Here is a 15,128-nt window from a genome sequence, read left to right on the forward strand (position 1 = left end):
GGATACAGAACGAATCTCCCGGATAAAAACTACTCTGAACCTTTTACAGACGTTTCTCCATTCTAGACTCAAATTGCATCCCCAAGTTTTAAAAAAAATCGATATTTTCAAACTCGTTTCATTGTTTCTTAATGCACTTCTTCATCTCTGAGTTTCAAACACACGTTAATAGGACTAAACAAAATGACTTCCTTTAGCTATCATAGCCATATAACCGATTGTTTGATTGGATCTCCGATTAACCAATAAAAATTCTTGTCATAAGTACCCTGTTTTCCCGCAAATTCACAATGGCGTCAGAATATTCTTGTATTCTGAAGGAGCTGCTGGGGGATGGGTGGGTGCGTTTAAGGTAAGGGGGGGGGGGGGAGAGAAGGGGAGGGGGAGTGGGTAGGTTGATCGAGGGGGGAGGGGAGGGGAGACCGGCTGGAACAAATCTCCAGATTTTAGATCTCCATAGGTTGGCATCTCTGCAACCGTAAAGCGGTTGTGGCCCCTAACTTTTTTGAACTTTTGTTGAAAGGTAAGTATTCTTGACCTTTTTCTTTACTTTTGCCGTTTGATATCATCAATATGTCAGACCCTTTTTTAAACCGTCCAGTTTGTCAAAACTAGGTGAATCGTTCTGGAATTACTATTGATGCAAGGTTAACATAAACGGTTAACTGTTCAAATTAGAAAAATGAAAAAAAGAAATACACTTTTCATGACAACGGCCTGTAACACTGGAAAATGTTTTTGAAGTAGTTCTGTAAGTCTTTTTACTTCAATTAAAATTGCTTCTTGCACGGAGGGTGCGGTATTTGACGCTTTGTGAGGCCCAAACCGGTGGGGCATTAAACCCCAACATAGGGGGGCATTTGACATTTATTCGATAAAAGTCAAATGCCCAGGGAAGGAGGGGGGGGGGGGAAGGGGGTGGGCGCTCTTGGAATTGACTGGTACATTAAGGATTCTCGTTGATTTATGGGCTAAGCGCGAAGCTCTTAGAGACAATAGACTGCTAGCGGTGTCCCTTTCTAGATAGTCGCGAGAGCGCGCGAAATAGCCGAGAGCGCACAGCACGGTGAGACTGGTTTCTCTCCAGTTTTCCCGCTTTCGCTCGGCTATTTCGCGCGCCCTCGAGAGAGGGACTGCTAGCAGTCTATGCCGGGAGACAAAGAAGCTTCTGGCCAATTGCCACAGCTGCAAACTGCGCTATTAACCAATCGCAATTACGATCGACTTGCCCAAAGCATGGGAAAATCCGCACGTTGAAGCCTGGTTTTCACTGGCGGCACAAGCATAAGCATCAAAATCAATCACAGCAACCGCCATTTTGTTCAAATGTTCAGACGCAGGGAATCTAGAACGAGTGCTTTAAGGTAATTCCCTTGAAATTGTTCTACTATCAAACTTTTCTGGAAACTTGGCATAGGTAACAATCATGATATGAACATCGAAAAAATGCAATAAAAAAATGGGGTTACCGTTCTTGTTTACGCGTCAGCAGGCTCTTAAAGTGGGGTATTTTTACTGGTTGCGCGTTAAAAATTCGAATCACCTTTATACAGAATGAGTCTTGGTTACTTGAAAGACAAAATTTTATTTTGAAAATAAAGCTTCTTTTATTCACATAAGCAGTATTGCTTCATTTACACCGTTTTTTATTGCCTGGTTGTAGGAATAGTGCACTTTTTGGGACAGTTCCGTGGTTAGCTTGAAGTCCTCGCCTTGGCCAAAATACACTCAGTACGGAACTGTTTTCCAAAAAAAATCATTTTCTACTATCAAACTTTTTTTATTCTTCAAATATGTTCTTTATTAGACTGTTCTTAGCAAATACCTGAACAAAAAAAATCGGGGATCACCGTGCTCGTTTGAAAGAAAAGGAGCATTTATTTCGCTATTGGGCTTAGTTTGAGGGAAATCTCTTACGTTTTGTACGTGCACGTGCTCGTGTGCGCGCGCTGACGCGAAAATCGTGCGCAGTAGGGATGCACAATGCAATACTAAGGAATTACCTTAATTGGCCAGACGCAACAAATTTCCTCGTGCTTATGGTGCGCAAAGCAAGCGAACGCAAGCACAAGGAAGAGGAAAAATGTTGATCCTCAGTGTGCTTGCGGGCGTTTTCCATTTACCAAGAAATTCCGGAAATTTCGGTTGGGATGTAAATGGAACACACGTTTTTGGTTCGTTCCACTGGAAAATTTCCGGAATAAACGGAACTTCTGAAAAGGTAGTCCTGTTTTCCCGTCGGAAACTTTCCGATAGAAACGTGTGTTCCATTTACAACTTTTGAAAGGTCTTACCACTTCCAGGCTATTCACGGCCACATTTTTAAATTTTGGCGCGTAAAATCGCAATCACTGGGCGGCGAACGGACCTGAGTTAAATGGAACACGTTTTTCACCCAATGGAAATTTCCACCGAAATTTCCGGAAATTTTTTGTAAATGGAAAACGCCCTGCGTCAACCCCGTTTGCATGGTGAAATAAGCGCTCTTAAGCTTGCAGTTGTGCTTGCGTCGCCAGTGAAAACCAGGCTTAAAGACGCGTTTGCTTTTGCTTCTTATTGGTTGAAAGAGTGGCCCAAAACCATTAAACCAATTATAGCCACCTCAGAAAATACCATAACACTCTTCGTTTGCCCCCCCAAATTTTGCATAAGCATTGTTTCCAGTTTTTCTTGGGTCTAATTACAATGGTCCCAAGGGAAAACAGAAACACTGCTTATGCAAAATTTTGAGGGAACAAACAGTATTATTGTATTTTCCGAAATGGCCTATTACTGTGCCTTTTTGTGCTTCAGCCAATCGCAACATGTTTTAGCTGCGGATGCATAATTAATACATGCAATTTTGCATAAATTTCATAAGAAGACCACATTATCAACACTGTGACAAGACCATAGTCATTAATTTCTTTATAAGAGTCTATTAGAGTATAAGAACAAGAGGGTACATTTATTACTGAGAATATAAATGACATGGAAAATTTTAATGCTAACACCGTGTAGTTTTAATTTTGATGGGTCTGACCCTTTTGCTCACAAGGACAAAATTGTGCATTGACAAGTAACTGAACAGCAAGTAAAATCATGTCTTTTGTTATTGTACAATACAGATAGTCAGGATGGCCTCTTTTTCAAAGCCATTTTTTCACAACTAAATTTTACTATGACCTTATTTCCACGCGAGGGTGGCACTTTCAAGCATCATTTTGATGGTGGCCTAGCAGTTCCAACAGATTCATGACAACAAACCTCCTAGGCTGCTTTTTCAAAATTCAACATGAAAAAAAGTCACTGAAAGGAACTGTGGTTTTGCCGCAATAACAAAACCGCTGTCTTTTCAAAACACATCACTAAAAATACACTATATATCTGATTATTGAAATATTTACGTATTCACCACAATTTCCTCTGCATAAATATCGATCAAATATTTCATTATACAATAAATTTGGATAAAATCTGTACATATGTTTTTTGTTTCCGTAGCTTCAAATGGGCTTTCTAGGGAAAAAATTACCATAAATTGGCAAAAACAATTCCTTTAACATCACGAAACCGAATGGATTTTTTTAAAATATGATAATTGTTAAAGCAACTACAACACAATTTAAGCTATGCCTTGACAACAACTTTCAAAAAATTAAATTTCAAAAAACCCTCTCACTAACTAGTAACTAGAAGTGAGTTTGTTGTTCAAAGCTCAAGAACTTGAAGCCTTTTTTCTTGTCCTTTTTGTCTTTTCAAATCGGATTGTCTCTACCTCTAGCTGAGCCATTTCTGTGATTCGTGCTTGGAATGCTGGGCTGGCCCCAACCATAGGGTCTGTGTATTTACAATCTAGAAAAGATGCACCAGAAATATGGAGTCTGTAAACAGCATCAGCTACAAAGGGCCTATAATACTTACTTTAACTAGAGGTGCAGTGTCTGTCTCACGGTAGCTTCAGAATGAATAAGAGGTTGTACTTAGCTCTTATTAACCAAGGAGTATGGAAGAATCTTGACCGAGGTCGTGATTACAGACCAAACGCAGTGAGGCCTGTACACACGACCGAGGTCAAGATTCTCCCATACAGACTAAATAAGCTCGGTAAATAAGATGTTTATTAGAGCGGTTTTCAATCGACTGTTGAAAGTAATTAGCGAATTGCTTTGGTTTTGCATTTACTTCACTCAATGATTGGTTGAAAGTTCTTGCGCCATTTTTTCAACAAATCAGAAGTGAAAGCAAAACCAATCGTGGCTTACACGTGCAAATTTTCCTGCGCTTTGTTTCGGCTACGTGTAATTACTTCAAGTTTTGATTCAGGTTTACTGGATTGTCTCCATCCTTTTTGATTGGCCAAAGTTATTACTTTGGTTTTGGTTTTACAACACTCAATTGAAACTCGCTCTATATGGCAAACAAGAACTAATCAATACTCCATTCTTTTAAAAAAGAACAATTAGTTTTTTTTTTGACACATATTTTTTTCCTGTTTTAATATTCTTTTTATAGTCTCACCTATTTTTGTATATCTTGTAGTTGTCATTTTTTCCATTCATTTCCATTGAAGGCTGTAGCCTGACAGCCGAAAGCTCGAATGTTTTAACTGTATAGCCAGTGAACTACCCTGGCTACAGTTCCTCCATCTTTAAAGAACAATTTAATTCGTTTAATGTAACTGATTTGTACTACCTGACATATTGCTTGCAAATGGCAATGAGTGGCGATAAGCTGTACTTAATTCTTAATTCTTAATAAAGATGGCTGATAGCTACATTGTTTAAAATTACTGTCAACAGTAGTTGCTTAGAAACGGGCAAAAGGACAACACTTACTAAAAAATCACAGTCCTAGGCAGGATTCAAACCTGGATGAGAAACCTAGCCCCCTACGCATTGTAGTAGCTCAACGGGTAGAGCCTTTTACGGAGGTGGTATATTTGAATCAAGCCTAGTACTCTGAATTTTCAATCATTATTGTCCTTGCTATCACCTGTTACTAAGTTACTATTATAATACCTATTGTAAAGACAAAAAAGGCTGGCAACAATGACCAATACCCCTGTTAAAAAATGGGGAAAATCAGTGAAGAGTAATCACTAATTGGAACAAGTTTTATTGATGTGTCTTTTTAATATATGGGTCTGTAGATGAAATGGCACGTATTACATACTGGTAAGTACATTTGCCACTTTCTTATCCCAGTTATTGGTTTTTGCCAGTTCACCAAGATGACAAAGCAATGCTGTACAATTCACACAATACCACTTAAGTCTTATCTTTGCATTGAGATTCTAATGACATTTCACTCACTGCACAAAATAATATGCTATATATGCTATGTGAGAAATCCTTAGATCTGCATGGCATCTTACCTTTGAGGTTTAGTGTAGTCTTTGTTTTCCACCTAGAAAGCAAAGACAGATCAAAGATAGAACTTAGCTAAAAATTTGAAATAAAAAAAAAGGTTATCTTCAAATCATCTGTTGGTAACCTAATATTATTATATGGCTTGTGTTTGTAGCCGATATAATGCGTGCTCTGATTGGCTAATTGTGACTGAATTGTAGGGCATTATTCTTCCGTAATGCCCACGGGCCGATTACGGGGCTTGCAAAAACAAAGCAAAAGGTAATTAAAAGGCCATATAATAAACTTACCTAACTTACTAACCTCACTTGCTCGGGACCGTACTGGGGAATATTGGCCCTCCGTCGTTTGCGCTCGGTCCATACTGCCACAATCTCGGGCCAATGTTCCCCAGTACGGCCCTCGATCACGCTTGGTTAGTAAGAAGTTAATAATGATTCATGTAAAAAGAGAATTTCATAAATTAAAACAAAACAGACAATAGCAGAGCAGATTAATAATTTGACAAAAAAGCTTTTTTTCCTAAATTGCTTTCCATAAGTTATTTTAAGGTTTTTAGAGTTTTAGCCACAACATTGATTGCTCTATTAGTAATAAACTATTATTTTATTTATTATTAATTCTATTTAATCAAATACATAAATAAATTTATTCCGTGTAAATTAACTAACAATGATCCTTGTTTTGACTTTGTTGTGGGTTGAATGTCTTCTTCAGAGGAAGATCTGTGAAAATTAAGTAGAAATTAAAATGTTTTCTCTCATAAATCAGTTTGTTGCCTTGAGGTTTAATGCATGGACTAAAGAATCTGTGGCACTGGGGTAAAGGTTAGCTATGTATTTGTTATACCAACATTGTCATTTTCAACAATCGACGCTATTAAGAAAAACTCTGCAAAAATTTCTCTAATGTATTATTTCTTATTGACATCGTGCTGTCGCATTAAACTATTGAGGTATTCATTGTTTGCATATCAACAGGAAAAACGGATGTAAACAACGAAAGAATTTTATTATTTTTTTGCTAAGACTTCAAGTCAAGTGTTATTTTTAAAGTGACTTTTCAGAGAGGATTTTGTGCATTTTGGCATAAAACAAGTCATATTTTTTTTATTAAGGAATAGCCGACATACTATTTAAAAAGTTGGATGTGTTTATAGTCATTAAATTAAACTAAATTATTATTATTTTTTAATTAAATTAATATTATAATTTTAATTATTTTTTTCCTTAGACTTTAAGTCAAGTGTAACTTTGACGGTTCAGAAAGAATTTTGTGCATTTTTAGACTGCGAGCACTCGGTTTATAAAATTAATCAGTCAAGCGGCCCTCTCTTCTTAGGCAGTTGTCTTTGTCACGCAGTCTTGTATTGGTTTGTGTGACAAAACATGACTGCCTCAGAAAAGCAGGCCGCTCGACTGATTTATGAAGGGACTGCTTGCAGTCTTGTGCATTTTGGAGTGAAGCAACTGGTTTTCTAAAGCATTTACTTGCTTAGTGCTTTTTATGCCATAAATTATTGGGCTTAAGAAGTACTGTCAACTGGAAGGATGTTCTGTTCTTCTCTACAACTCGAGTATGTATTGGCGAAGCTAATAATTAACCACGGAAAGCCTTTTAAAAATACTTTTTGGGTCCAAAGAGCAATTTTGCAAATTGACATTTAAAATGTACACAAAGAGTTTCGAGAAACAAAACCCTAACCCTGTAAAATTTTGCAAAATGCCAGACCCCCTTGAAAGTTGTCCAATACACCTGAATGTCACCTGAATGTAAGGACATGTAAGGACGGTTTACAGCGATCCGACCCCTTCTCCCTCTGGTTAAAAGCAAGTGAAACTAATTTGATGTATCCCATATCCTAAGCAGGAATGCAAAGTAAAAGCCCAGCTGCTTATTGGCTGGAGGAAGAGTCAGTGCAGAGGAAAGTTATCAAAGAAACAATGCTGTATACATAGTATAACAAGGCATCTAATCCAGTAATCAACCTACATGTAGAAGTCACAGAAAGTTCGACACAAAGAGACTTTAAATCCCTTCCACTGGACTCATTGGATGGTAACTGCATGCATGGTCTTTCAGAAAAGGACTCTTGCAGTGTTTTTAAAATTCAATAAAAAATTCCATCTTGATTGTCTAGTGACTGTCTTTTTCAAGTCTGACAATGTATCGATAACCTTACAGACTGGCACTGACTACATTTCAAGACTGCTCCTACCTGGACATGGGCTTAGCTGGTGTTTGACGCTGACTTGTCATTGGTATGGTTCCAATGGCAATAAGATCACTAGTGCTTTGAAACATCGCTGGTATTGATGTGCTGCGACTGAAAGAAAATGGGATCTTTGGTCCTGGCCGGAAATAGCTACTCTTGTACAGGTCGGAGGATCCATCACTTGAAAGAAGTTCATTATTACCGGTAAGTTTACATTTCCCAAGCCTCAAAACTCTGTTTTCTCCTTCGCTGCTGCTATCAGTTGCACAGGACGCATTGCCTTGTGGGCTTCTGTGCGTTAATATCTGACTGTGTCTTTGGTGATGAACTGAAGTAGATCTTGTGTTACTGCAGAAATGATTAAGAGGTGCGGGGAGTAAATTATTTCACATGGTTTGAGCTTGGAGTGGAAGAAGACACGAGCTGCGGACAGCGTACCACAATTAAGTGGTTTGACCTACAGAACCTGGGCATTGACACCTCAAAACACCCAAGGATGCTCCCAGTTGATGATCAGTACAAGTGTCTGGCATTAGACAGTAAAATCTGTTAAGCCTCACTTCCAGGAGTCTATGGGTTAAGTAATTATGTATTGGAAATTATCTAGATTCAAATAGTACAACCCAAGTCAAATTTAAAATTTGCTCTTAAAGTAATCATCAAGGAGATATTTTGTTACTTTCATTTCAACTGATTTCTGCCATTGTATCCTTACATCAATAATTTCTGTTCTTTGTTTCATGATATTGTTAACTTGTACTATCTATAATCATGTACTACGGATACCTTTGCAAACTGGTACAAAATGGAAATTAAAGACAGTTTGACTTCTCATACTGCATCAAGTGTGGACAGAAGCTTGTGACCTTGAAGCGTTTAACTTTTGTTCAGAGCTGGGTTTTTTTTAGTTTAAAAAGTTCCATTACCCATATTTGGGCATAAAATTGGTGTCCTAAAATTGCCAGCTTTGTTCCAAGGAAAAGAGTTGAAAATCACACACTTCAAGGTCATGTACAGGTCTCTGGTGAGGAGTATATTACGCACTCCGACTCACCAACCAAAAGGTGAATACTAAGACATATATTATTTTGACTCAAAGAACCAGCAGGTGGAATTCCAAATACATTGCACATTTAAATTGTCAAGGAAAGGGGTATATATTTTTTTGCTGTGGGCTCACAATCGAGGCACACGACATTTTGACCAGTGGGATGACAAATATTGTTATCGATAAGAGGGACAGGCAATACTGAACCACATTTGATTTGTTAAATTTTTTTCTTCAAGTTGTTTGAAAATATTTCCATTTTGAGATTACTGTCTGGATTTAGAAACAGTCATGTCTTACTAAATGTCTTTTTATTTACTTTAAAATGCGATCAATAATTATTTATAAGAATCTGTTAATTTTATTGTCCGTGCTTGGCTAGGAAAGCTTTCAGACTTTAATTAATAAAGTAATAAAATTTACTATTATAATTCGATCATGTGAAGTGCTCCTACTACGAAACATTTGCCCGCGTGGGAAAACAATGGAAGCTGCTTACAATACGAAACAATAGCAGGTTACGGAGCTACTACATTACCGCGCGGGGGTGTTAAATGTTTTCGCACGGAGTGGGAAAAACAAAGACGAGAAGCGGCGATCTAGAAACATCAATCCGTCGTTGAAGATCTTAATCAAGTTTTACATTTTTCCATCATAGGTCCTAGAAATCCGCCAAGAGAACGAGATAATTGCGCGGGGAGAATATCACGCTCTCTCGGCGGATTTTCGAGTAAAAGATCAGAGAGACTGCTTGCAGTCTATATACTAGGTCTCTGTTCTCAAGATTAATTATTTCAGTGACACATCGACCCCATAGACAAATAAACCAGAAAATTAGCATGTTTTGAAAAGACTCCACCCGGGGACTATCAAAACCAGCAGGAGACAAGCTTATTAACTTCGATGTCCAAGAGCAAAGTATGGTCTAGAATGTGAGATAAAACTGTTAAAAAATTAAAAGTTTCCAAGCTTACCACGAATCACTTCCCGGCTTTCGTTGCAAAGGAACATAGCCAGCATCCTTAATTCTCTTTTCCACAGTTAAGGGCTCTTCAAGGAGACAACCAAAGAGTGTAAATATTATTTTTCGTTGTGTACACGGCGTAAGCCGAGGAATTAATTTTTGTAATTTCAGGCAAATTCCATTAATGTAACACCGTCGTACCGGTACCAAATTAAACTTGGATTTCAAGATTCTATCCATAGAAAAGTTGCAAACAAGAACAGTCGCGAAGATTACTTACTTAAAATATATTTTTGTCTTGCTTGGCAAAATCGCCGCGGACTATGAGCTGCCATGAAGGTATCGAGCGAAGTAAATGGAGTTTGTGGTGGTCGCACACTTAAAGTGACAACATTATTTGCCGTCGAGTGCTTCCAAAGTGGCAAAACGCACTCTGTCCTCGGTGCTAAATCATTCCTTTCCCTCTTCTTTGCCATGAACTGGCTTTGGAGTCACCTCCAAAGCAAAAGATTTAACGGATAATCCGAGGTAGAAAGTGATAGTTTTGCAGACATACTTCTTGCTGTGAGGAGGAAGACTGTTTATGGTAATTTTTGCGCCCGCGTCTCTAGGGATCCACCGTATCCTAGCAACAATGGTAGATATCGCTGACTCTTCACCAGCCCTTCATGGCTGAAGGCCAACAGTACAGATCCTCCGGAGGAAACTTAGAATTTTTTAACTCTAAAAAACGAACCTTTAAAAACCTTACTTGAGGTCCAGTTCAACCGTTGAAATCTTCATGTACTCAAATGTAATTCATTTAATAAAGTGCATGAAAAGATCGACGTTTGAATCACAGGCGCCCCAAGCTCAGTGTGAGCATGGCCGACAAAAATATAAGGATTTGTATGATTATTTGACTCAAACTGGTGGCACCTGAGAATTTAGTCACCAGCCTTGGGATTTTATTATAACCGTTGACAACCACGAAATTGAGAAATGGCTCAAATCGCGTTGGATCTGGAAAATAACTACACAGGAAGGAAGCTATCCACGATGGCAATAAGGTTAGGCTTTTTAATTGAGATTTTTTCATATAATCATATTCTTAAGCTTTTTTATCGGGATTCTCATACAAATCCTTATATTTTTGTCGGCCATTTACACACTAAGCTTGGGGTACCTGTGGTATAACGTACAAAGGAAGGTACCAGTTCCATACGAGCCCACCATTCAGCGTGGCCGCTAAGTCGAAGCACAGAAACCAAAATGGAGTGTTTGATAGGTATTCAAGGTCCCGATTTTGTCTTGGTTGCGAGTGATTCAGCAAGCGGGAGAAGTATTGTCCGCATGAAAGATGGTAAGGCTCTCATCTAACCAGCTTATTCACATAAACCTGGTAAAATAGTGTTTCCTTTGGTTACATCGCGAACGCCATGAAGTCAGTGAGTCGCCATGCATGACTCAGTGATTTTCTTGTCTGGTTTCTGCTGAGATCATTTTGTGTATTGTGGTTGTCTTTAAGCAGTAGATTGAATTCAGTATCTTTAGTGGCTGGGATATGATAAGTAAGCAAATTAAATTGATGAAAAAGGTGGCTTATTAAAGTTTAAGTTTAGCATTTGAAAAAATCAACTGTTTTGGTGGCCTCATACACCATAAAGAAATAGAAAGCTGCATTTGCTGGAGAGAATAAATTGTAGGAACTCAATGCCTTACATTTGCACATTTTAGAAAGTAGGTTTTGAGGTAGGGCCATATCAGCTTTTGCTGCCCTTAGACCTACCTGTGTTACCAACAACCACGTACATGCATTATGAAGAATGTGTTTCTCTCAAGTGAGTTGAATATCCATCACCACTATTCACCTTCACTATGGGGAATAAAAATTTTATTTGTCATACTGCACTTTGTTTCTCTACACCGCACTGCACCACTGCACTGCACTGCACCACTGCACTGCACTGCACTGCACACTTGGTTATGCTATGCTACAGTATTACTGTGAAAGTCTGAAAGTGAAAATATGAATCCTTTTGCCCAGGCAACAGTGACAATGTTCTCAATTTGCACGTCAGTTTGTTGTTTGAAGTCTAGTACTTTCTACTTGTTCCTATTTGAGAAAATGACACCATAATAAAAACAGTACGGCTTCCTGCAAGGACAGATTTCTAATGAATGATAGAATATTAACAACATGATTCCATGAGCATCTGTTGGATATGAGATGGTTAATAGCCTACGAGGTGCGTAGTGCCGAGTTGGTTATAACAAGTCTCATATCCAACAAGTGAGAATCGATTGTTGTTTTATTCATTCATTCATTCATTCATTCATTCAATTTTACGATATATAAACCAAACTCCCAGTTGGCTCCCAGTGCAGCTCAATCACGTGGTGATGGGTTTGAGGCCCCATTCAAGCCTGGATTTTTTTCAGGCTTCATTCGCAACTTCTTTAGTTGCTGCTTAACTGCGATGATCTTCAACTCCTGTATGGATTTCTAAAGAACAGGTTAATCTGCCACTTGCATTGTAGGCTGAATAAAGGTGGTTATTTTAATCTACTTTATGTGGAGTGATTGTACGTTCTAAAAAGAGTAGAGGCTTATTAACCCATTGACTGCTGAACTGCCACCTTCTCGCAGGTAAAATCTATGAAGTCTCACTCGTTGAAGTCAATGGGTTAACCCATTGGGGACATAAGTGGATGTAGAGCTTAAAGTATTTAAGTGCCCCTGTGACCAAAAAATCAGTTCTTATTTTTCTTCGGATTTCAAAACTATGTTAACTAAACACTAAGTGACCAAAATTGTAAGCCTTGATTTAAGGAAGGTGCCTACTATGGTTAGTGCGCATACTTCCTTCTTATCTCGAGATACTCGAATTTCCTATGGATGGTACTTATTAATATAGGGATATTTTTTGCGCGGTTCAAAACTATGCGGAGAAAGCAGAACTTAGTAAGTGATCTTGGTAGGGAGTAACCACGCATTTTTGAGAGATAATTCTTAAGGCTTCAATTTGGAAATGCGTGGTTACCCCCAATTTTCTTTTTGGATTTCAATAACACTCATTAAGATCTGCTTTTCCCACATATTCAGTAAACCGCGCAAAAATACCTTTGAATTAGTACATTGTACGCTGCAGAATTAATATGCAGCACGGGAGTTTTGGGCTGTCAGACTTTTGACTCGTGATTTGCATATATAACTAGATGCTTCTGTGAAGCATACACTGGCTTGCCTGTGATACGTGCTACAGAAAATCAGAAGGCACTGAATTGTGTGGTATTGAAATACAGCATTCCAGTCTCTGAAGAATAACAAATAAAAGAGAAGCGAGAAACATTGGCTTCTGGGCTGACATGTTGATAATTTTCAAGTTCCCTCACATTTTCTTTTCACCACAAGTGTGCCCTATGAGCATCTGAAAACTTTGTAATACCAAACTTCACTGAAGTCAAGCCCTGTTTCGCGGGGTTAGTGTTGGGATGGGAGACCAAAACAATAAACCCCTCATAAAAAACAGAAACATCTGACCAAAAATACTATTAACGCTAACAAATGCGAACTCAGCAAGGTACAGATTCTGGTAGCTTGCTTTATGCAAAACAAATATTGATGAAAAAGCAAATAAATATTGATACACAGTTTTCAGAAAGAGCAGAAGGAAGTTTCCCGGACGGTCGATCGAGAATAAAATATTTACGACATGAAAACAACATTAATTTTGAACCGTGAATATAGAATATAAAAAGTTACGATCAGCGACAAACATTTTGGGAGATTTTTGCTACGTTCAAGTAAATTGCAAAATCGAAAGTGACATGGCCGGAATTCAGCGGGCGCCGTGATTAAATTACCGCGGCATGTTTACTCGCCAAACAGTGAAGCATCTGTGTCAAATGATGGCAAGATACCGGGTTTTTGTAAGTTTCTTTTTCTGTCAAGTGTTATAAAGTGTTATAAAGTTTATCACCAGGTAATTCCATCATTTTGGAAATAGCAGCTACTTTATTATTCATCTGCGTCACAAGTTTTCACTGATTTTGGGGCTCATTTTGTTGAAACTCAAGCACGCTTCCAACAGGCCTGTGAACCCTTCCTGCTTACAGAGCAATACTAAAAAACTTCTCCCATATCACATTTGAACCTTAAACTCGAAAATTCAATACACAACATGATATCATAATTCACAAAGGCAGAAAATACCACAGAATCCTTTTCCAGCGAAAATCTTATTGAAACAAACAACATATTTGCTCTTAGAGGTGAAAACCTCTTCCTATTTCATTGTGCGTGAAGACAAGAAACTCAATTGTGTCAAATTACCATGTACTTCAGGTAAATACTGCTCACTTTGATTTCGTCTCGACAGGCGATTGTTGTCGAAGTCCAGTACTCGTCGCTTTTGAGATTCATGCCTAGTTTATCCAACTGACTTTCCATTATTGAGCTCCGTAAGGGTATATTTTGTTTAAGGATCCACTAAAACGCCATTCGCGTTGCATGAGTTTCGACGCCATTGCAGGCTAAGTTGATGATTCTACTGTGTCCACCAGAGAAATCTACGCAGTTCCACTACCCTCTCGATCCTAAGAAAATACGCGCAGAAGGCTCTATACACAAAGACACCACTTACCAGGGGAGTGACAGGCAAGACTTTTACCGACACGGAAAAAAAAAAAAAAAAAAAAAGAAAACAAACAAACTAAACGCAGACCTCGACTGGGTTTGCCCATAGGCAACCCAGTAATAAGCTGCATTCACATGCTGAAATTTTAAGCTAGTGAGCCTTTGACATCACTTTTCTTTGGATCCAACCCTTTGAGGTCCAGTCGGTCAGTTTTGAACGTGAGTAATGGCGGACAGTGAAATCCAGAACTTTATTACACTCAAAATAAACAGGTTTTGGTTTTGGATAAAAATCAAACCTAAAAAATTTGCCAGTCAGGGCCCGGTTGTTCGAAAACGGATTAACTTAATCCAGGATTAGCGTAAACTTTTGTTTCATGTTTTCAACTTTTTGGTGAAAGTTTCTTTTGCTTATTTCTGTTGTTCAGGATTGACTTCTTCTAATGCAAAGTTTTGCCGAATATCAGCGTTCAACAGCATTTGGGAATAGAGAAATAAACTCCTTGGTTAATTTTTAATCCGGGATTAGCGTTAATCGGCTTTTGAACAACCGGGCCCAGGTGTTAAGCAAACACAATTTCAAAATCATGGTAATCCACTTACTTCTAAACTGCCCCCAAATTGAAGAATTGTCTAGAATTAGACAGAGCAACATTGTATCGTTTTCTGGTTTGTGTTTTGCCTTTCAGACCAGGATAAAATGTTCAAGCTGAGTAGCAAGTTACTTATGTTGGTGACCGGTGAAGCCGGAGACACTGTGCAGTTTGCCGAGTACATGGAGAAAAATATACAGCTCTATAAAATGAAAAACGGTGAGCTTCCCCAATGCCTTTTGAAAGTCATAATTATCTTTTGTTTAATTCCGTTACCACATTAGAGAGTATTTTTATCATCACTTTAGGAAAAGGTAAGGCTTAAATTGGAAACAGGTT

General features: G+C 38.3%; 2 protein-coding genes across 3 annotated transcripts in view; one reads left to right on the forward strand and one right to left on the reverse strand.

Annotated features, from left to right (window-relative positions):
• Nucleotides 1–2,926: 2,926 nt before the first annotated feature.
• On the reverse strand, nucleotides 2,927–10,158 carry LOC137977503 (uncharacterized). Of its 2 annotated transcripts, XM_068824744.1 has the most exons (6): nucleotides 9,859–10,158; nucleotides 9,589–9,664; nucleotides 7,570–7,914; nucleotides 6,023–6,076; nucleotides 5,357–5,388; nucleotides 2,927–3,834 (listed from the first exon to the last, which is right to left on the reverse strand). In XM_068824744.1, exons 1-6 carry the CDS (start codon nucleotides 10,052–10,054, stop codon nucleotides 3,698–3,700), a joined length of 840 nt encoding a protein of 279 aa, XP_068680845.1. In that variant the 5' UTR covers nucleotides 10,055–10,158; the 3' UTR covers nucleotides 2,927–3,697. The 2 variants fall into 2 exon arrangements, with proteins under 2 accessions (XP_068680845.1, XP_068680846.1); XM_068824745.1 differs by lacking the exon at nucleotides 6,023–6,076.
• Nucleotides 10,159–10,760: 602 nt separating this feature from the next.
• LOC137975131 (proteasome subunit beta type-2-like) overlaps nucleotides 10,761–15,128 on the forward strand; it is a 16,075-nt gene continuing 11,707 nt past the window's right edge. Inside the window, exons 1-2 of the mRNA XM_068822201.1 lie at nucleotides 10,761–10,920; nucleotides 14,886–15,008. Of these exons, the coding sequence (XP_068678302.1) occupies nucleotides 10,830–10,920; nucleotides 14,886–15,008 (214 nt within the window). The 5' untranslated portion in view covers nucleotides 10,761–10,829. The remainder of the gene's footprint in view (nucleotides 10,921–14,885; nucleotides 15,009–15,128) is intronic.

This window comes from Montipora foliosa, chromosome 11 (assembly GCF_036669935.1).
Source record: "Montipora foliosa isolate CH-2021 chromosome 11, ASM3666993v2, whole genome shotgun sequence".
Taxonomy (NCBI): Eukaryota; Metazoa; Cnidaria; class Anthozoa; order Scleractinia; family Acroporidae; genus Montipora; species Montipora foliosa.

What these genes read in the sequence shown, in the direction of transcription:
- LOC137977503 (XM_068824744.1), bottom strand. Translation starts at nt 10,054, where the DNA reads ATGGCAAAGAAGAGGGAAAGGAATGATTTAGCACCGAGGACAGAGTGC. An exon ending in AAGTCAAAACAAGGATCATT is followed by an intron (nt 5,389 to 6,022) that starts GTTAGTTAATTT and finishes TTTGCTTTCTAG; the next exon opens with GTGGAAAACAAAGACTACAC. An exon ending in GACTACACTAAACCTCAAAG is followed by an intron (nt 3,835 to 5,356) that starts GTAAGATGCCAT and finishes CATCTTTTCTAG; the next exon opens with ATTGTAAATACACAGACCCT.